Source organism: Rhinolophus sinicus, chromosome 16, assembly GCF_057876585.1.
Source record: "Rhinolophus sinicus isolate RSI-liver-muscle chromosome 16, RSI-T2T, whole genome shotgun sequence".
Lineage (NCBI taxonomy): Eukaryota > Metazoa > Chordata > Mammalia > Chiroptera > Rhinolophidae > Rhinolophus > Rhinolophus sinicus.
Genome location: NC_142516.1, coordinates 30,908,166 through 30,931,792, shown reverse-complemented (window position 1 = coordinate 30,931,792; position 23,627 = coordinate 30,908,166). Strand labels below are relative to the sequence as shown.

At 39.0% G+C, this 23,627-nt stretch overlaps 1 protein-coding gene across 3 annotated transcripts in view; it reads left to right on the top strand.

The window, feature by feature from the left end:
- The first annotated feature begins 11,479 nt into the window (after positions 1-11,479).
- The window catches only part of ZCCHC7 (zinc finger CCHC-type containing 7), a 191,046-nt gene continuing 178,898 nt past the window's right edge, over positions 11,480-23,627 (top strand). Inside the window, exons 1-2 of one of the 3 annotated variants that reach the window (XM_019729125.3) lie at positions 11,480-11,588; positions 16,757-17,390. In XM_019729125.3, coding sequence (XP_019584684.3) covers positions 16,778-17,390 — 613 coding nt within the window. In that variant the 5' untranslated portion in view covers positions 11,480-11,588; positions 16,757-16,777. Of the gene's footprint in view, positions 11,589-11,787; positions 11,942-16,756; positions 17,391-23,627 lie in introns of those variants that run through there. The other 2 variants (XM_019729120.3, XM_019729121.3) reach the window with 2 other exon arrangements.

Below are 23,627 nucleotides of genomic sequence, written 5' to 3'. Positions count from 1 at the left end.
TAAAAGAATGTGCAAAGTTTATATATATATATATATATATATATATATATATATATATATATTAAAGGTTTTATTGGGGAAGGAGAACAGGACTTTATTGGGGAACAGTGTGTACTTCTAGGCCTTTTTTCCAAGTCAAGCTGTTGTCCTTTCAATCTTAGTTGTGGAGGGTGCCATTCAGCTTCAAGTTGTCCTTTCAATCTTAGTTGTGGAGGGCGCAGCTCAGCTCCAGGTCCAGTTGCCATTTCTAGTTGCAGGGGGCACAGCCCACCATCCCTTGCGGGAGTCGAGGAATCAAACTGGCAACCTTGTGGTTGAGAGCCCGTGCTACAACCAACTGAGCCATCTGGGAGCTCAGCAGCAGCTCAGCTCAAGGTGCCGTGTTCAATTTTAGTTGCAGGGAGCGGAGCCCACCATCCCTTGTGGGACTCGAGGAATTGAACTGGCAACCTTGTGGTTGAGAGCCCACTCGCCCATGTGGGAATTGAACCAGCAGCCTTTGGAGTTAGGAGCACAGAGCTCTAACTTCCTGAGCCACCGGGCCGGCCCAATATATATATATTTTTAAACAATACATACAATCCCAAATCTAAGCTACCATATGTAGGGGTTACTTATTAATCCGTTCTGATTTTCCAGTTGGAATATCCATGTTTGATTTCTTTTCTTTCATGTATGTGTTATTTTTTGCCTGAATTTTTACCACATTGACAGAAATCTAAATGTAAAAATTTATCTATGAGCCCATTGCTCCAACAGATCAAACTTGCTTTTTCTGTCCCGTTCTAGTTCTTGTCCAAATGGATAATTTCACACAGTGGCAATGATATTATAAATAAGAACTCACATGCTTCTAAAATTTTGTCACAGGAATTTCCCCAGTTTATAGGCTTCGTAATGACCACTTTAATTACTTAAGAATATTCCAAAGTATACTGTACTCTAACTTATCCATTCTCGTGTTATTGGACTTTATGGTTCCTTCCCACTTTTCATAGTTGCAGATAATGCCAAATACACATCTCCGTATAGTCAATGTACACAACAAACTTTTATATGGCAGGTACTGTATTAGATAATTACCTGCATGGATTCTGCTTCAGAGTCTAGGGAGGAAGACAGACAAATGAGCACACAATTACCACTCAGAGTTTCAGCCCCCCGCTACCCAAAGTGTGGTTCACCAACCAGCAGCATCAGCTTCATCTGGGAGTATGTTAGGAATGCAGAATCCCAGGCCCCATCCCAGACCTACTGAATCAGAATCTGAATTTTAACAAGATCCCCAGGGGACTTGTGTGCACATTACAAGTTTGAGAAACTGCCAGTTCCAATGCCCTCCTGTCTTCCTTGGTAGGTCACTTGATTACTCTTTCCCAGTCTTTCCTGCCTTTCTAATCTCTTCTCTACTTTCCCACAGCCACAAACATGCTTAGTCTTTCTAGCTTAAAAACAGCATGAAAAAAACCTCAAACCTTGATGCTTTTTCCTCTCTAGTATGGCCCTCAAAAGACTTGCATGTATTTCTCTGTAACCTCATCTCCCACTTCCTCTCAAATCAGAGCACAGTGGCTTCTGTTCCTACCACTTCACTTAACTAGCTCTGAAGATGGGCTCTGGGGAGTCTTGGCTGCATTATCCAGTATCCAGTGGACTCTCCAGTTTTCACTTGGTGTTGTTATCTGTCACCCCAATTAATCCTGTCTCCCAAACTCGCTTCTGGACATTGCCACTCCCTCCCAGATTTCTCCTACTTCTCTTACTACGTTATCCCAGTATCTAGACCTACCCACACTGGATCCTTTGCTGTTAGCTCCTTGCTCTGCCTCTTAAACCTTGGGGTCCAACCCCCAGGATTCTGTCCTTGATTCTTTTCTCACTCTACACATTGTCCCTGAATAAGCTCATTTCCATCCAAGGTTTCAATTGTTATCTCACTGCGGAAGACTCCCAATACACAACACATCTATATGCAGAACTCTCTATTTTGAGCACCTTTCCTCTACATCCAAGTGCCTACCAGGCTTCACTGCCTGGATTTCCAAATGCACCTCAAATTCAGCAAATCTGAATGTGGTCCCCTTAAAAAAACGGTTTATCCTCTGGTCTTTTTGTCTCAATACAGTACCAGCCACCACCTAGTGACTCTTCCCTCCCTCCCACTCAACCAGTCACTTTGTATTGTTCATTCTACCTCTTCCCCATCTCTCAGGTCCATCCCCATTGCCATTTTCCTGGTTCAGCACTTACCACCTCTCCCTAGGACGACTGCAACAATCGCTCAACTGGTCTCCCTGCTTCTGCTCCTACTCTTGTTCCTTCATCCTTTTCCAATCTAACGTGATTATTGGTCATATAAACATATGATCTTCTCAAACCCCTGCTACTGCTGCTAAACCTTTCCAAGGATGTCCAGACCTATTCAATCAAAACCTTGGGGAGGTAGGGTCAAGACAGGGGAATTTGGACATTCTACTCTCCCTGGGTTGCAAATTACTGGCCAACAAAATAACATACTTGGCCTGGCAGAATCAACAGACTCCTTGGGAATTAAAAGAATACCTGCTCCCTGTTGTGAGGTCCATGATTGATTTTAGAACAGCACAGTGCCCTCTCGGAGGAAGCTACTGAACCAAGGGGATTTTTGAAACACTAGCACATTGAGTCTGTCTGTCCAGGTGACCAAAGAGTCTCCTACTTCCCCTTTGTCTGAATGTGTCTCTCTAGGCCATGGTAACCACATCTGGTGGTGTGCTGAAAATGTTTAATAACTGGCACTTGGGGGAAAAAGTCCTGATTTAAAGCAGCCGATGATTCCCATAGTATAAGTATGGCTGATTTCAAGTTACCAATGGGATGCCATTGAATGCGTTGTTGGGAGGAGATGAGCAGTAGCATACCATTATCTAGTATTTCCACTGTATAGATACAACAGACATACATTACTTTAAAAGAAAAGATAATAGTATAATAATTAGGAAGTAATCAATTTTGAGTAGTTATTATCATTTAAATATATAATTTATTTCATTGTAAGTTTGTATAATTTAATTTTTAACAATGACTGTATGTAACAACAGGCTTGCAAAATTCCTGAAAACTTAACAGTCAGCTCTCATGAGCCAGCACGAGCCCTGCTCAAGTGAGTTACTGCCTGCATTCCACCACAACTGTGTCACCTCTCCCCTGGTCTAAGGCAAACGCTCTCCTTACTGGCCTCTGCCGCTAGTCTCACCATCCCTACACTACCGTTAGAGAGATTGGATAAAACACACATTTCACCTTATCACCCTGTCTAAAACCTTCCATGGGTCTTGATTGTCCTGGGGATAAAACCAAATTGCCTACCTAGCAGGCATGGTCTTTGTGATCTGGCTTCTGCCTTCCTTTCTAGCTTCCCAGATTATTCTTTCATGGTGTTTTCCTCTCTCCCTGTAGCCCTCAACATGCTGTGATCCAGAAGACAACACACCTGACATTTCACAAACACAGGAGGCTGTCATGCCTATAGACCTCTGCCGAGCATGCCCCCCCCACCACCCATCTGGTTTCACCACAGAGAACACTTACTCCTCTTACAAGAGTCATAGAGTCACTTCTTATGGGGACTTTTCTCATTTATATATGAACCCCCCCCCCGCCTCTCATGGCCCAATGAACTCTGTAATACTTCTACCTTAGAAGCTGGTAGCACCTTATTTCATATTTATTTACAGATCTGTTTATTTCCATTGGATTATAAACACCCAGTATAGAACTTGCACAGAGCGGGAGCTAAAGCAGGTATCTGTTAAGTGAATAAATGAATGAGAGCCAAGAAGCTCTAAAGCTGAGGTCCCAAAAGCTTGGTGGCAAAGACAGTGTGGTGAAGACCATGAGGCTGGATCAGATCTGTTCTTGCTCTTGATTAACCAAAGAAGCTGCCTCTTCCTACAGAGACAGAGGATCTCAACGTGGGAAGGGAATTGAAAGGTTCTGATGCTCTCAAGAAGGGAGTGTTACTAATTCTGACACGTTACAATACCGATGAACTTGAAGACATTATGCTAAGTGAAAACATTACGCTAAGCATCACAAAAAGACAAATACTACGTGATCCCCCTTATATGAGGTACCTAGAGTACCAAATTCATAGAGACAGAAATAGGATGGTTACCAGGGGTTGGGGGGAGGGTAAAATGGGGAGTTAGTATTGAATGAGTACAGAGTTTTAGTTTGGGAAGATGAAAACGTTCTGCAAATGGGTTGTGGTGACAGTTGCACAACAATGTGAATGGATTTAATGTCACTGAACTATCCATTTAAAAATGGTTCAAATGGTACATTTTTATGTTATGTATATTTTACCACAGGGGAAAACAAAAAGGAACGTCAGTTCCTAGATCTGAGGGGGTCAGAGAAAGGGATGGGGTAGAAATAGAGCAGTGATGAAGCTTGTCTTGTGACTGATCTCCCTCCCTTCCTCTCTCCAACACTGGCCCTGAGCCAGGTCCTGTTTGCATGTGTGTGGGGGGACTCAGAGATGAATAACACACTTTTGGTGTATGTGAGGGAAATATTTTCTCCCACTTTGTGGTTTGTCTTTTAATTTTGTTTATGGTATCTTTTTCCTTAAAATACTATATTTAACATTTTTTCTAAATCACTTATGATTTCACATCTCAGTAATTTATTTTTGATTGGTATGAGATAGGTTATAACTTCTTGTTTGCAATTCTTTCAGCACCATTTATCAAATATTCTGTCTTTTCTCCACTGATTTGAAATGCTGTCTTTAGCACATACCAAGATACGTGAGTCTATTGTTTCTGACTTTTTGATGTTATTCCTGCTGCAGTGCCACATGAGATCCATTTTAGTCCTGATTCTGTGGTTACTCTGCTGGGCCTCACCCAATGGCCTATAGTTAGTTACTTTCTTACTTTCATAGATAAATGCCATTTACCCTCTGCCACCCTATATAGCTCCTAGCAATTCCTGCCCATTGCTTTTCTGGTCCCATTCCACACAATTCTATCTTGTTCTAATCTAATCAAGGTTAGCCCAGATGGTCCTTGAAGACAGGAAATTAGAGCATTTGAGAACACTACCTGAATAGAACCAGAGTTTGTGTCTTCTAAGCAGCCTGGAGCTTTCTTTGGGTAATGTTCAGTCAGATAGATAGACTCCCTCTCTTGCCAAGAACCCAAGGCAGACAATAAAACTGCTCACTGTTTCCACAGAGCCGAGCATACAGAAGAGAAAAAGAGAGTAACTTCTGAGAGCAACAGCACAACGAAGGGAAAGAAGACATTCTCAAGAGACACAGGCATTGAACATTCTGAAAAAAATGAATGGTAGTTCAGGACTTCAATAGAGCTGTCCAGCAGCAGAGCAGGACTAGGGATTGCTAGGGCCATTCAAATAATATTTGTTGAAGACTGCACAGAAAGCGTGAAGTTTGAGTATGGCAGATAGGGAGACAGAATCTTCTGCAATTACGAGGTGTGATGCAAGAAACACTGCACAAATGCAGACTGGTATCAGTCATAGAAGAATATCAGATCCTGAGTGAAAGCAGAGGAAGAAGACATCAATTCTATCATGATAGAGACAGTCCTTCTAAGCACCCCACCTTCCTAGTGGTTTCACCAATGTAGTAAGAAACAATGGATATTAATGGCTGAAATTGTGTATAACATCTGTAATTTATTGTATATAATTGTGCTTGATTGTTGTAAACTGTATACAAAATTCATTTAATAGGGTGATCTTGACTATTCTCAATTAATTTTTATCTGTTGTCAATCTAAAGTCCTGAGTAAAATAATTCATGCAAATGTCAATATAAAGACATGCCTGGACTGAAAATGGCATGATTCTGGATTCTGAGACAGGCAGGTGAAGAAAGCTACCCCTTTATAGAGTGAGACCCGAATAAGGTCTGTCCCTATTTGAGCACGTGAATCCCAGCATGCACAGAATCTGTGGGATCCAGGGCTCATGGACATTTAAAATAAAGACATGCTTTTTGGATGGTGCATGTCATGTCATGTCAACACATTACTGATGACATGCTTCAGGATTTCAAGAGTTTGATGATTCTTAAATAAATTAGAATCTCAATACTTTTACTAGTCAATGTTCATTATATAATCACTTAGATGTAAGCTTTGAGGAATACAACTCCAGCTAGGAATAATGACAAATGGGAAGAGAGTCCTTGGCATACTTGCTCCCTATCCCTAGGATTGTATTGTAATGAGAATATTATCACTTATATGGTTTCATTTATAATATATATATATATATATATATATATATATATATATATATATATATATATTAAATTTCATGATCTTACAAGGAAAAGTAGTCAAAGAATAAATTAAAAAGCGTACTGTATGAATGTCCAAATTTTCAAGAATGAGTTCATAGCCTGGATGAAAATTGCCTGCTCTCTCCATCACCTTGCAATTTGAAGATCTGCAAAATCATGAATAATAAAAAAGGACGTTAAACTTTTCAAGAAATCCAGATGGGTACCAATGTCATTGAGAATTCCTGAGAATCACCTTGATTACTGCTTCAGACTGGGAGCCCGAATTGAACATTACTTACCAGTTGCAACATACGGGCTTTAAGTGACAACAATTTCTATAATTACATTTTAAAATTGTACAGACATTAAGTCTATATTTGTGGCAAATGAAAAACATCCAAACTTTAAAGGGTAACATTTGGTCATTTCACTTGTCAGCCTCTATTTCTGCCTCAACCTTTAAGATTTGGTGCCAGTGTTAACACTAACTTTTGCTGGAACCTTGCAAATCCCTTCTCTATTTTGGGCCATAGTTTTCCCTTCTGCAAAATGAGGGAGTTGTACTAGATGTCCCTTTCAGCCATGATTCTAGGGTTTCTTATTCTATAGTCACTGGATGAAGAGAAATTGCCAATGAAATCACTGTGCAACCAGAAGAACTCAAGTTATTTCTTGCAGGGCTTGAGGCTGGGTAGGAAGAAGCCTTAAAATCTTCGTTTCCCATATTAGGTAGCAGGGAAATGTATCTATTTATGGGTTGCATCGCTCATCATTTCTACCCTCCTGTCTCCCTTTCTCCCAACACCATGCTATGTTCTAGACCAGGGGTGTCCAAACTGCAGCCCGCGGGCCAACTGCGGCCCGCGATCCATTTTTTATTGGCCCGCAGCAAATTCCAAAAATACATTTAGTTTACTTAAATAAACCAGGTGAGGCAACACGTACTTCACCTCAAGTGAGTGGCCCGGCTGTTTGTGTATTTTACCGCATATGCCCCTTGGTGAAAAACGTTGAAAACAGTTTGGACACCCCTGTTCTAGACACTCAGAGGCAGTGGTTGTTCCTCAATACGTGAGACTCACTTGTCAGTTTCCTTAGCTTCTCTTGTTCCTTTGCCAGAAGATTCCCCTGCCTTCTCTATCTAGCAAACTCTTACTCATTCTTTTCATTTTCCCTCTTAATTAGATATTTTGACATAATTTCAGAGAAAAATTGCATCATTGGTATAAAGAATTCTCATACACCTTTTACCCAGATTCCCCAAATGTCAACTTTTCCACATATTTGTATCATCATTCTCCTTTCTTTCTCTCTTCCTCTCCCTTCCACTAGCACAATTTTTTTCTGATTCTTGAGAATTAGTTTCAGATATGACATCCTTTTACTCCAAGTACGTCAGTGTGAATAGCCTAAAATAAGGATATTCTCTTACATAACCATAATATAAATACAAAAATGGGGCAAATAACAATCAGTACAGCACTCTCACCAAATCTAGATTTATTTTGATTTTGCTAATTGTCCCAACGATATCCTTTATGGCAAAAGAAATCCAAGCTCATGCATTGCATTTCACATCATGTCACTTTTGCTGTCCTTCAGCGTGGAACAGGTCATCAGTCTTCCTCTGCGTTTATGACACTGACATTTTGAATCGCCAGCCAGATGCTTTGTAGAATGTCCTTCAATTGGTGTTTGTCTGATAGCCTCCTCATGATTATATTCAGGTGATGAGCTTGCGGTAGGACTACCGCAGAAGTGATGTGGCATTCTTCTCAATGAATCACGTCTCACTTTTTTTAAGTACAAGTCCCTTTTTTTAAGCGAAAGTCCCTCCTCCCGCCACTCCCACTCCCCTCCTCAGAGGTTATCGATTGGTATCCATCCAGTATTTTCTCTAGGGATTTATATATACACATATCTATATATACACACACATATATCCTTCAAAATATTACAAAAACAAATACATACTATACCTATTGCTCTGCAACTTGTCTTTTTTACACTTAACTTTATGCCTTGGAGATCATTCTATGTCGGTACATACAGATTCATTGCATTCTTTTAAAAGTGTCATAGTTTTTGAAAAATAGTATAGATGGATCCTTGTTTATTTTATTCCCTATTGATGAATATTTGTTTTTTCGATTTTTTTAATCATAAATTATCTTTTTACATACATTAAGAACATAGCTCATTTACGGTTTTGATAGATACTGTCAAAAAGCCTAAAAGGCTTTTCCAATATGTATTCCCATCCACCGTTTATGAGATCATTTGCATTTTTCTGATTATTAGTGATGTTGAGCACCCTTTTATCATAATTCTGGCCTTTTTGGATTTTTTTCTGTGAGTTGCCTGTTGGTCTTTGCCATGAGAATGTTGGCTTGCTGACCACTTATCTGGCCTTTGCCTCTGCAGAAAGAGGCTTCTCCCCTAAGCAGCCAGCTGCTCCCTTCTCCACGTCTCACAACAGCTATTTGTACTCACCTTGCCCTTCATTTGGCAGTCATTTCATAGTGAATCCACTCATTCCACAAGCGTTTTCTATGAGCTCACTGTGCGTGGGCTTGGGATAGGTGCTGGGTGGAGAGACAGCAGCTGGTCATCGGTCTCCATCCTCAAGGAGTTTAGTTTTGAAAGACAGCTCTGGGCAGAAAAGAGCATGGGTTTGGGATACAGACAATACTTGGGTTTGAATCTCAGCTGTGTGATTTAGAGCAAGTCACACTAGATGCAATTTCCATACTAGTGACATGGGCGTAACACCTCCCTTACACAGTCATTTTGAGGATGGGAGAGACAATGTATCTCAAGTGGCTAGCAAGGACCTGTTACATAGTAGCCTCTCAGTGAATGAATAGTAATTGAAAGGCAACTGTTAAGAGGTCAAAATGATTAATTCTCAGAGGTTCTAGGTACTACTAATCAATTGGAATAAAAGGAAGTAGCTCCTCCCTCTGCAATGGAAGGGGAAGGATAAGTAATATGTGCTACCCATCTAGACCCTGCCCCATTTTGATTGCCCTCTGCAGCAAGGCAAGCCTCTTTGTCCTGGCCCTTCACCCCAATTCAGCTGCTCACTGTTGGTGTAGTACGGCTGCTGTCCTGGGGAAAGCAGGTGCTTCCTTCCTCAAATAAATAGGCTCTTTAGAACATTCTCTGTAAGAGAGGCTTCAGGATACTTGTGCATGCTGCCATCCATAATCTCAAGAAGTGCAGACCCTAGATAGTGTGAGGTGGAAAGAGAAATACGGGACAACTTCAAAGGGAGAGACTCAGGGACCTGGATTGCAGACACAGTTCTGCCTCTGTTAGGTGACTCTTGGCAAGTCTTTCCTTCTGGGTTTCAGTTTCCCCATCAGTGCTGTAGGAAACTAGATCTCATGATTTCTAAAAGCCATCTAAATGAGAACTTACCATGTAAAGGCAGAGAGTGTGTGGATATACACTACTTTCCTCAGAAAGCTCTTTATCCTTGGGACCTCTACAGCTCTTTATATGTGTCTTAATGTCATGGAACACCACATTGCATTCCAATTATTTGGGGTTATGACATGGTTTCCACACTGAACTAACAGCTAGTGGATCCACAACTTGTTCTTGGTTTCCTAGAGCCTATAGGGAGTTAGAGCGCCTTCATTCCTTTAAAAACTTTATCGAGTGCTTTCCATCTGCCAAGCATTATGTTAGCTGAAGATACAAAGATAAAATGTCAAAGCTTCTGCCTTCAGGAAGTTCACAGTCTAGCTGAGAGACAACGGTAAGAGAAATACAATATAATTGCCTCTATGGAGGTTTGTCCAAAGTGCAGGAGAGCCCAGGGGAAGGAATGCCTGTACTGTCTGGCTGAGTGGGAAGGTTTCCCTGAAAACCCAGGGCTTGAGCAGAGGGAGGTGGATAGGGGTATGTTAGAAAGACAGGGAGCACTTTCCAGGCAGTGGGAATGCCATCTATGGAGGCACAGATGTGAGAGGGCATAGTGTGTTCTGGCAACAGCCCAGGACTCAGCATGGTGATGAATAGGGTAGGCAGGTATCAGCCCATGAATTACCCTTTATACCATCCAAAGGACTCTAGGTTTTATGACATAACCTAAGGTGAGTAAAGCATTCTAAATATGGGGATGTAGGAAGTCTTTGTTGAGTGCATTAGTAGTGGGATGATTGGGGACAGTAATTTGGAGTATGTCCTACCCTGTGGCCTTGAATAACTTACTTCTTTGAATCTGTTTCCTTTTTTTGTGACACAAGAATTAAAAAAATCAACCTCAAAGGGTTGTTAAAATTTAAAAGGGGTTTATACATAATACATTTATAGGAGTACGCCTGGCACTTGATAAAATATTAGATTATTTTTTAAAGGTAAAATTTCTTTTATGCAATACGCATTACCTAAACAATCTAGTAACCCTGTGACCCATTTCTTAGCCTGTTTCCTATTCTGCAAAATGGGTTCCCCAATTTTACCTTTTCATTGTATCCTATCTGCCTCCTTAGCACTTACCATAATGTTAATTAAATTTTCTAATTATTTTCCCGGCCAAACTCTTGGATTATAACCAGATTATCTGTACTTTGTTTTCCCAGCTAGACTTGCAGGTCTAAGAGACCAGAGACTTTAAAAAATTTACCACTATAAATTTTGCTAGCACTGCCTATCTCGTAACAGATGCTCAGTAAATGTTGGCAAAAAGAACCAATGTCAAGCTTATCTTTCAGAACTGTTGCCAAGGGACAACGAATTGATAAAGTGCTTCATTATTTGCAAAGTTGTACAGATGGGTTTACTAAAATAAGTATTAAAGGAAGGTGTGAGAAGAGGAACGGAAGCCAGAAGCTTCCAAAGGACCACACTATTCACTTTAATCTTTAGCAAGAGTACAGCTCTTCAAGGTTCACAAAGAGTTAAATCTGTTGTCTTGTACTCTCAAAAAGGAGCAGGAAGCGCACCCAGAGTTAAGTTCAACTTCAAACTAGAGGTGGAGGGTACCAGCCTAAGGTCATCCAGCGCACATAAGAAGTTGGAAGCCGGGCGCTCTCAAAAGCGGCTTCTCCCTTGCTGGGGACCCCTGGGTCAGCCGGCCAAGCCGCCTACCGCACCCGCTCTTGTCCCCTACCCGGGCCTCGGCTCTTCCCCTGCGCCACGTGGCACAGGGAGGGTGTCCCACGAGGTGGAGAGAGAAGGAGGTGAAGTACTTTCTGAAACACACTGAGGGGCATCATGGGAGATATAGTTTTTCTTGCGGGCACAGAAGGGTGCGAGCTCCCCCCGGCTTTGCCTGGTAAGTAGCATCTCTTCCGCCTAAGTCATTCAAACAAAGTCCCCCTATTACAGATGCAGCCTAGGTATCTTTGAAAGAAGCAGTGAAGGGAAAGGGGAAAAGCAAGCAAAGAACACCAAAAGATTAGCAGGGAAGGAAAGGGTTAACAGTGGTTACGCATGCGCGCGGAGGGTCCGCAGGGTGGGCGGGGACGGAAGACGACTCCTGGGAGCTGTGTTTTCCCCGGAAGTGCCTTCCCTCCTCCCGGGTCCGCGCGGACGGGGTTTCCTTACCTCATTTGTCCTCGCCCCTCCCCGTCCCTCTACGCGTTTTGGTTCCTGGTTGGTGCTTCCTGGTCACGGCCGCGGCAGTGAGTATGTGTGTGACGGGCCCCGAGCCGCCGGTGGCCGGGGGACCCCCTGCCCGCCCTCCGCCTCTCCCGCCGGGCTGTGGAACTAGCGCGTGTCCCCTCGCCGGCCTCCGCGTCTCCTGTCTGTCCCCCACTCGTGGCGGGGCGCGGCTCGTGGCCTCTCAGGGGTGCTCTGCCCCACGCAGCTCGGCTGACCCGCTGGGGTGTCCGCCTCTCCCTGCCCGGCTAGAGCCTGAGGTCGTGGTTCAAAGAAAGGCTGGGCACCCCATCGCCTCGGTGGGGTTGGCGGTTCTGCGGATTTTACCGCCACTACCCCCGAGATTCTCCCGTCTTTTAGTGAAGCCGGTTAGGTAAACGCGGAGGTCCCGCTTCACCGAGAGGGGCTCCTGCCTGTGAGGACCGGACAGTCCTGGGGCAACTCCAGCTTCTGTTGTCAGAAGCAGCAGCTGCAGCTGCAGGGCCAGAAAAATTTAGGGAGATATATCCCTTCACCCATGTAAAAGAGGGAGACTTGGACAGCATTCGCTAAGATTCCCTTTATTCCTCACATCTCATGTGCCCGCAGTGAACTTCAACTTTAAGGAAGAGCTGCTGGTGCAGCGGGAAAACTTGCTGGGAGTCAGCAGGCCTGAGGTCTATGCGCGGCTCCACCATTGATTAGCTGGTGACTCTAGAAATCTCTTCTTTGGGTTGAATTTACCTTTATTTCAGATTACAGGGTTGAATTAGGAGGTCTTTTAGGCTCCAAGAATAAATAAGCTTCTCAAACCCGGTTTCTCTATAAAATGAGAGCATTCACTTGAGTGACTCTTGCAGGTATTTTCCAAAGCTCAACTTTGTGTTTTGAATACTTAGGCTAGCACATCCAAAGACTTTTAAGTGGGCTGTGTGTATATTTCAGACAGCATTGTGCTTTTGGGACAGTTCGGTATTGCTGTTTTCAAGAGAGTCTGAGGGTGGGGAATGAACTGAGGAAGAAGTGGAAACGCGGGTTGTTAAGATAGTTACAAGGATAAGATACTGAGTAGCAAAAGTTAAAAGGGATTAGGGAAAGGTGAACTTAAGTGTTTACAGATAGGATTAGTTATTAGAAAAGGACTTTATGTATCCCAAGAACAAACCGCTGGACTTGCCCGAATAATTTAAGCATAATTTTCTCCCACCAACATCTGGTGTTCTTTTTTTTTTTTTCTTCCTGGCCATTGTTTCACACATTTGGATTCTGTATCCCAGGCAGATTTGCTTCAAAGTGGACGTCTCATTTGAAGACTGGACAAATTTTAACACTGGAGGGAACTTAATACTTTTTTTATATCTGTCACTGTCAGGATAGCTTACAAATTTTAAGTTGAAAATACACTATGTCTATGAGTCACTTTCCAATGAAAACTGGGTTTAAACTTAAGCTGCGAATTTGATTTAAATCTCCTTGAGATGGATACCTAAATTATCAAGTAGAAACATAGGCTAAAAGTTCTTTCAAAGGAAGTAAGAGCAAAAGATCCAGAATGACCAATTGGGAGACTGTTAGAGAAGTATTAAAGGTTGTGTAGTAAAGTCTGAAAGCTTAAATAAGCCTTCAGTTGTCTAGTCTAAAAATTCAGTGAATGAATACTGCTCCCACTTTTGAATGGTGAGAGCCTTTGCAGTTATTCTCTATAGCCATTTTAATTCTTTAGATAAGTTTCATTCCCAAACTAATACTTTAGTTTCCTAATATGAGAACCTAAGTCTTTTTTGGTCATGGGATTGCTATAATCTTTGATTACCAACTTGGGAGGCTCCTGGGTGGTATACTGACAAATGTATGCTTTTTCTTCCAATTAAAATGCTTCTTTGGTAGTTTCTAGAGTCCACTGCAAAGTAAAATGGGTATTCGTTAGGTAAATTTAGGTGTTAGAACCAATTCAAACACAGCTCTGAAGGAAGTGTTTTTTTTCGTTTTTTTTCAATCTTTATTTGAAATTATTTTTTAAAAATTTTAAAAAACCTTAGTGAACACTTGGCTAAGAGTCAGGGAAATGTGAATCCTAGCTACGTTCTTAACCATCAGCAAAACCTTGGAGAGGCCTCCTTATCTCTCCGGACCTCAGTTTCCTTATATGTAAATTGAGGATATTGTGTGAGATAATCTGAAAGGTCTCTTCCAGATTTAAAATTCTGTGATTCTCGTAGGGACCTTATCTAGTTAAGTATGCTTGAGAATCGTGTACATTGATCAAAAAGCTGAGAAATCCTCCTGAATCAAGACATGCATATGCATATATATGTGTATATATATATATATATATATATATATATATATATTTCATAATCATCCTCTGAGTATATCCTTATTTTAAAAAAAGTAAATTAAATGAATTTGAATGTAATTAAAGTAGTAACATAAACCAAAACAGCCTCAGGCAAACCTTAACCCTGGCATACATAAGCTACATAAATAGAAGAGCAAGTTATGCTGAGCACAATTTTCAAGTACAGAAGATACAAAATCCTCTTAAAGGCCATAGGGGCTAAATTGTTAAATTCATTTTTCTACATTTCAGGGAAAAAGATAAACCCTTAGACCCAAGGAAGTCAGTTTTTATTACATTTCTGTAGTTTATTTTTGGCATACATTCACAGGTGTGCCCATGGCTCTGTTCTTAATCCCTTTCCTTTGGGATGGCTCCAAGAGTAGTACAAATTTGTAACTCTGTAATTTAGCTCTTTAATTTTTTTCTCTGCTGCACCGGAATTATGTTTTATCTTAGGTCTGCACTGGATCCTCAGGATGGATCCAGTGAGGATTTTGAAGGAAGCATAATTCCTTTGACTTCTTTTAGAATTAATTTACCTATTAAATAAAAAGGAAAGGATTCATCTTTTATTTGAATTCCTCTGAGGCTAACATTTCAATATAAACTGATAAATGCTATGAGCATTATTAGTCAGACAGCCACATTCAACGTGTACGACAGCAGCATAGCAACCTAAGGGACAGTGCAAGAAGGGACTAGGTAAAAAAAATATAGCTTTTACAAGCAAAAAGACATTAATAGTTTGTTTTTCCCCCATGTTTATTGAGACTTAATTGACAAATAACATTGTGTAAATTTAAGGTGATGATTTGATATACGTATATGTAATTACCACGCTAAGGTTAGTTAACACATTCATCACCTCATCTATTTCCTTTTTTTTTCAGTGAGAACATTTGAGATCTATTCTCAGCAAATTTCAAGTATACAGTGCAGTATTGTTAACTCAGAACTGAATCATCTCTTTTTTAAAATCCATCTTTATTGAGGTATAAATGACATAACAACATTGTGTAAGTTTAAGGTGTATAACAAAAGTTGGTCTTTATTTCTGTAGATTATTTCCATTCCAATAATTCCATTTTTGGCTTTTATTTATTTGATTCTTGGAGTCAGTGTGTTTTATCACCAAGACTACGATCAGAACATCCTGACATTTTGGACAGAGAATTGGTAAACTAAGAAAATGGCTAGTCTTTCTAAATTACATCTGTATAGCTAAAAGGGGAGCAGGAAGAATAAATTGTCATTGTTATTGTTCTCTAGGCTGTCCCTGATTTTTTGAACAAACATGAGTTATTTTTCCAGAGCTCTCATTTTGATCAATATTCCATCAGTACCTAATTGAAACATCTACTGTATAGATTTTTGGTTGATGGTATGAGAATAGTTGGAATAGTTGGAGACAAATGTGAAATGCATCCCATCATAATTTCCATATTTTTGGCACATACTGGATTTATAAGGGCTGGAGAACAAATGCCTGATGATTTATTCATTTATTTATTCTTCATTGATTCAACAGACATTTATAGAGGTCCTGTTAAATAACCAGTAACTGTTTGGCTTTGGGGATCCATTGTTTAACAAAGTGCATGTAGTTCCTGCCCCTCGTGGTGTATGTGATCTGTGTTTTTTGGGAGATTTACTTTGAATTAGTCATTGGAAATGTGTGGTGAATGTTTTGAAATGTAAAGTGTTATGGAAGCCTATAAAAGGGAATGCTTAATTTAGTCCGGTGGGTCAAGGGAAGTTTGCTTCCCTGAGGAAGTGATGTTTAAGCTGAGTTGAAGAATGAGTAGGACTTAATATGCTCACAGTAGGAAATTAAAGTTCTAAAGCTAAGAGTTTTGCCACTATTTAGGTCCTTAGTAAGTTTGTATTTCATACACATCTTTATAGCTAGCACAGAAGTAAACCAGGTTTATCATTTGTGTGTGTGTGTGTGTGTTTTAGTCAATGATCAGAAAGCCATGAGATTAGTTTTTAAATTGAGAATAAAAATCTACACAAAAACAGTAAATATAGTTGTTACCTGTTATAGATTTTGGTCATAGCTGAAGTAATATTCCTGGATGAGAATATATACCTGAAAAGGTGAGATCTAGAACCAGGGAGAAGATGAAGAATGGATGGAATAGTGAGAATTACCTAAAATATTTTTGTGATTTTTAAAAATCACAGAAAAAGTATTTGGTGTCTGAGTCAGTGGATCTCAAACCTGTTTTCCCTTTCCAACATACCTGCAAAATGTGACATTTCCATTCATAACTATAACTCAATTTGTTGGTAGTAATTTTCATTTGGGAGAGGTGGGCATTATTAGAGTAGATTTTAATAGGATTTAGAAATTCTTGAAAAACAGGAGCTGTAAGAGTCAAAGATATTTTAATATGTCATTGAGAAGAATGATGACCTTTATATAAAAGTTAGTTCTAAGAGGTGATAACATTATGCATTAAACAGGTATGAGCTGAGCTTTTAAAATACATTTCTTTGTATGACTTTCTGTTTTCCAGCATCAAAATTACTGACTTTCCATGATGTTTGGTGGTTATGAGACTATAGAAGCCTATGAAGATGACCTTTATCGTGAAGAGTCATCTAGTGAACTGAGTATCGATAGTGAGGTGGAATTTCAGCTCTACAGCCAAGTTCATTATGCTCGAGATCTTGATGATGTCATCAGGGAAGAAGAACATGAAGAAAAGAACTCTGGGAAGTCTGAACCACCCAGTAGTAAACCAAATCAGAAGAACTTAATTATCCTTTCAGATAGTGAAGTCATCCAGTTATCAGATGGATCAGAGGTCATCAGTTTGTCTGATGAAGATAGTATTTATAGATGTAAAAGAAAGAATTTTAGTGTCCAAGCAAAAGAAAAAACCCAAGGTCCTCCTGCTTCTCTTCATTCAAATGAGTTGGATGATAAGAAATGCAAGAAGGATAGTGAGAAGCCTAAACCTGAAGAGAGAGCGGGTACATTCCGAGAGGTCATGATTATAGAGGTCAGTTCAAGTGAAGAGGAAGAGAGCACCATTTCAGAAAGTGACAACGTGGAAAGCTGGATGCTGCTGGGATGTGAAGTTGATGATGATAAAGATGATGATATCCTTCTCAATCTTGTGGGATGTGATAACTCTGGTAATGAAGGTTAGTATCATGTTGGCCATTTTGAAAAGTAGTATCATCTTTAGAAGACTGCTTTCCTAGACGAAAGACCCATAGCATGTGCTCCTTTTAATTCCTCACCTTTTGATCTTGTTTTTTGCCTTGTTTCTCATGAGACTCTTTCCAATGGCTGCTCTAATGGGAGTCTGCCTGAACATCAGAAAGAGTATGTCAGAATGTCAAAGACACTTTGCTTCCGCTGTAAGCAATTTCCTAGCTGCTGCTTCCTGTTTGGCTAGAGCCAATTCTGGATCTGAAATCTTAGTTCCCCTCTCTTTGTGCTTGGTACCACAGGTGAGTATTCCATCTGCCTCTGACATTCATCCTGTGCTCTCAGTCAGCCAAATCGGATGGGACTGCCCCTTCCTAAGAGATTTGCTTACCCGAGAGTTAGCCAGGTAGCAAGTAAGCATGGGGAATGCCTGGTACATAGAGGACATGGAATTGGTATTAAGATTTTAGAAACTCCACAGTCAGTAAAGTAGGAAACTGTGAAAAGCTGTAAGTCTACAGTAGACTGTAGGAGAGAATGTAAATTCTGAGAACCACGTCATTGAGGATTGAAGTTTTGGTGTCAGCTTTGTCTCCTCTGTCACATGTAGTCATCTAGTATTGAGCTTATTCTTTTAAAAAGTCCCTTTCATTTCTCACCCTTTATGCCTAATGCCTAGTCTCTTGCAATAGTTTCCTAAATGATCTTGTTTTATATCTTCCCTGCACACTGTTGTTAAACTAGTGGTCTTGAAATGCCCTTTTGTTCAGGGTACTGGATTGCCATTCCAAAATCGTTCATGGTACGCACTTGTCCTCAGAGGAAATGATGACATTGAATATAGATCATGCTTTGGAGATCCAGAGATTGACAAATCTTTTTTTTTTTTTTTTTTTTAGGAACCAGATAGAAAATATTTTGGTTTCTAGACTGTAACATCTCCTAACTACTTTGCCCTTATTGTGGGCATAATACCTAAGAAATGGGATGGTTATTCCAACCAAATCTTATTTATAGAAACAGGTGGCTGCCTCAGGCCGTAGTAGGTCAACCCTGAGACTCTGACAGCAAAGGGAAGAAAAGAAATAGAACATAGAGCAAAATCAAGTAAAGCTTTGTCAGAGTAAGGAAGATCTGATAATGTTTTTAGGTAGAAGGAAAATTATGAAGAAGGTGAGGAGATTAAACCTGTTTGTGAATTGGGGTGGGGAAGGCAAGTAAGAGATGGGGTCAGGTCTACATGGCTGAATTAGTCTTTTAAAAGGGAGGAGACACACCTTAAATTGCTAAATTACCAAATATTTGTACAGGTAGAAAGGAACTGCATTATCTTGAGGGGATGTTTGTATTTATTTTTATTGAAGTAAAATTAACATAAAATTAACCATTTTAAAATGTTCAATTCGGTCGCATTTAGTACATTCAGAATGTTGTGGAACCATTACATCTAGTTCCAAAACATTTTCACTACATTCAAAGGAAACCCTGCACCCACTGAACAGTCGCTTCCATTCCTTCCACCCCGAGGCTCTGGCAACCACTAATACGTGTTCTGTCTCTGTGGATTTACCTATTCTGGAAATTTCATGTAAATAGAATCATGCAATATGTGAGCTTTTGTGTCTGGCTTTTACATAGTGTAACGTTGTAGCATGTATCAGTACTTCATTCCTTTTTTAAGGCTGAATAATATTCCATTTTATGAAGATACCACATTTTGTATATCCGTTCATCTGTTAGGACATCCGGGTTGTTTCTACCTTTTGGCTGTTGTGAGCAGTGCTGCTGTGAACACTCATGTACAGGTTTTTATTTGAATACCCATCTTGGGTTTTCTTTTGGGTATATACCTAGGAATAGAATTACTGGTATTTCTGTTTGATTTTTTTAAGGAATTGCCAAACTATTTTCCACCAAGTGCCTGCACCATTATGCATTCCCACCTGTAATGTAGGAGGGTTCCACTTAATTGCATTGTTTTTAACGATGACTTGTCATGTTGCACTTTTCTGTTTGATGTGCTGATAGCTCTTTGTTACTTATAGTTTTTCTCCTAGTATGTATATATGTATGTATGTATGTGCGTATTTTAGCTGTTGCTTGTGTTGGCTTATGGTTTTTTAGAATAGCTTTTTTTTGCATAAATTTTTTTTACATGTTTTCATCTACTTATAGTTTTTAAAGAAACTGATTCATTCTTATAGGTATGTATTCCTTTAAAGTTGTGTGTGTGTGTGTGTGTGTGTGTGTGTGTGTGTGTATTAGTAAAAACATTTGATACAAGACTTAAGTAATTCCAAGTAATTCTTGATTTCAGACATTCAGTGTATGTTCCTATTATCCATATTGGAATTTATCCCTGCTCTTTGCTCCTAGAATTTGTATTTTTGTTCTAGCCAAATTGAAACAAATTCAGCAATTCTGTAAATCAACTTCCTTGACTCTTGTGAACTTTTAGAGATATTCAAATATATATCTGTTTTATTTCCTTGATCTGCTAACGCCATAATCCTATTTCTTTTCAGTTAATAAGTAGTATATTCAGTACTGACACCTATTTGGGGGTGTTGTTACTCTTTAACCATTATTATCTAGTTCATAAATAGGTCTGGGGATAGGTCTGGTTCAGTTTATGTAATAGTCTTTAGAAAAAAGACTTTTTATGTCAGTGGAAGTTTGTGGAAATTCTGGCATATTTTTGAAATTGATGATTGTTAAACAGCAGCAATAGCTATTTTGTGTACTGCTCTCCCTCCCCTCAAAACCCCCCAAACTGGCATATTTAAAATACTAATAGGATATAAGAAATAATAAACTCCTTGAGGGCAGGTCTTTTCCATATTGAGAAGCCTCCTTATTTTATTTAGAGTAATTCCTTGAAGTATATATTACTTTGTTTTTTATTAATTGCTAAATGAGAAAACATTTATTGAGCATCTACTCTATGTAGGATACATAGAGGGGATTTAAAGTGGTAAAAAAAATATAGTTTTAGCCTTAAATGGCTTGTGCTTCATTGAAGAGACAAAATGTAATGAGAAGCTAAGTAATTTATGGAGGTCTCTTCTTAACCATGGGAGTTAAGTCTCAAAATCCTGGTGATACATGTGGTTGAAAACTTAACACTTTACAAAAAATAGGATTGGTGAATTTTAGGTAATACATGAGCGTATGATGGACTATATAAGTACATACATATTTCCCATTTACTATTACATTTGTAGTAATGAGTGTAGCACCACTCTTGCTCTGTGGAAAATTCAGGCTCCCTCACTACTTCAGTTTAAGTGAGATGTCACATATTTGTTTTGTTTTACTGCACAATTAGTAATAATATACAAGCAGGAAGATAATATACAATTAGGAGGAATTTTTTTTTTTCCCTTTCTGTTATCCCTCTAAATGTTCAATACTTTTCTGATTTTCTGATTTGAATTTGTCGATTAGTTTCCTGAGGTTCAAGCGAGGCCTTGGGGATGTAAAATGTATGTCGTGTGTTCTTTCCTCAGGTCATGAGGTTTTAAGTGAGGGCTTTGCTCATAAGTTCATGCCAAAACATAGGCCGTCAGTGCCTGTTACATCTGGCTCTCAGCTCTCTCTACTGAGGCATATAGGAGTTTAGTTCTAAGGTCTAGGCTTCCATATCCTTCACTTTCTTTACACTTTCCTAAGGCTTTTTGTATAAACGATGCCTACTCTATCATTTGTTTTCCGTTTACAATTCTCACCCTTCACTCTTTTATTATCCTCAGTAGGAGTGACTTGCAATTCTCATATATTGGAAAGGCAGATCTGGTTAAAGAAAAGATGCAGTAGAAGTAATTAGCATGTTTTTTAAAGTTGTGTGGGGGATCTCAAGTTTGGGAAGGATTATTGTATAAGACAGCTAAATGATGGGGAGAGACAATAAGTGCTATCAGAATTATAGAGGAATAATCAGCAACTTATTTTCCTGCATAGGGAAGGGATATTAATTAGCTCTAGGAGTAATTGCTAACTCTTTGTTAATTTTTTATTATGAAATTTTAAAGTGTGTAAGAATAGAATGTTATAATGGACTCATTGTCGCATAAACCAGCTTCAACAATGATCACCTTATGACCAATCTTTCTCATCTATAACTCCATGCCTTGTATTATTTTGAAGCAAATCACAGATACATCATTTCATTTCTTCGTATGTATACATATACATACATATATGCATTTTAATATGTATTTCTGAAAGGTAAAGATTCTTTTTAAGACACAGTCATCATCACACCTAAACAAATTACCAATAATTCTTTTACCATTAAATAACCAGTCTGTGTTAAGATCTCCACAATGGGCTCTTAATTTTTTTCTTCCAGTTTATTTAAATCAGATGTAATTGGTTGATAACTTAAATATCCTTTATAGTTCCTCCTTTATCTCCTGGTTTTTTTTTTTTTCTTCCTTGTAATTTAATTGTTGTACTAGCTGGATTATTTGTCCTTTGGAATTTCCTGTAGTCTGAATTTTGTGTTATTATATAACATACTCCACTGTCCCTTGTATTTCCTGTGAATTAGTAGTTAGATCTAGAAGCTTGGTTAAGTTCAGGTTTCTCTCCCTGTGATTAAGCCATCAACTAGATACATAGATACGTTCATTTGTTTCATTTTGCTTTTGCTATGTTTATTTTTCAGTATAACCTTTTAAAAAATTAACTTGCTTTATATGTAAAATGTTTATAAGGCTTCAAATTCAAATCAACAAGACAAGGGAAAATATATTCAGAGGAGTCTACCTTCTATCCAGTCTTCACCCTGTTCTTGCCCGTCCCCTTTTATGGGTAACTACCGTGTTTCCCCCAAAATAAGACCTAGCCGGGTAATCAGCTCTAATGCGTCTTTTGGAGCAAAAATTAATAAAAGACCTGGTCTTATTTTACTATAATATAAGCCCCGGTCTTTTATTAATTTTGGCTCCAAAAGACGCATTAGAACTGATTGTCCGCTAGGTCTTATTTTTGGGGAAACACAGTATTAAGAGAAAATTGATGGTTTGCCTTTCCTTACATTTAAAAAAATATGAACAGATCGGCGTATGTCTTTGTACCCTCTTTCCCCCTTCTTAAAGAGTAGCATACTATCTACACTATGCTCTGCCTTGTTTTTTTCTGTTAACAATGTGTCCTGGAGATCAGTCCATATTAGTATGTAAAGATATTTTTCGTTTCTAGGACTATGGACTATTTCTCTGTCTTCTACACTAATCTGAACTGGACACAGGCACATAACAAATACTCTTTGCAAGTGAATGAATAATAAAATAGTTGATGAATGATATACTTGTTTTAGTCTTAAAATGTATTTTTTTTAAAATTAAATTTATTGGGGTGACATTAGTTAATAAAATTATATAGGTTATATAGGTTTCAAGGGTACAATTCTGTAATATATTATCTATATATTGCATTGTGTTCACCACTCAAAGTAAAACCTCCCTCCGTCACCATATATTTAACCCCCTTTACCCTCTTCTACCACCCCCCATCCCCTCTTACACTCTGGTAACCACTGGTAAATTGTTGTTTGTGTCTATGAGTTTTTGTTTGTTTGTCTTGTTTGTTGGTTGCTTTCATTTTTATATCCCATATATGAGTGAAATCATGTGGTGCTCGACTTTTTCTGCCTGACTTCTTTCACTTAGCATGGTAATCTCAAGATCCATCCATGTTATTGCAAATCGCAGTATTTCATCTTTTCTAATGGCTAAGTAATATTCCATTATGTAATATATATGTACCATATCTTCTTTATCCAATCATCCGTCAAAAGGCACTTCAGTTGTTTCCATGTCTTGGCCACCAGGAATAATGCTGCAGTGAACATAAGGGGTACATATATCTTGATGGATGTTTCCAGATTTAAAATGTATTTTAAACAAATGTATAATAGTTTAATTCTACTTTCAGAAGCATGCTTTGTACTTATTCCTGGTCTTAATGTTTTTTTCTCCTAATTTCGAAAGACTTAGCTTGAGCAAAAAATAGGTTTATATTTTAAAAAGAGAATACCTTTTGAGAACACATTTTTAAAAGTTCAAGAAAAAGTCACACTAGTTCATATATGTGACTGTTATGGTGTAAAATTTGACAGTAATATCGAGCTCCTTCAGTACGTGCAATTTGGTACGTTGTTTGTTTAGTTTGGCAGCATTCGGCTGATAAAGTAGATACTTAGCACATTTTAAGTGAATTTA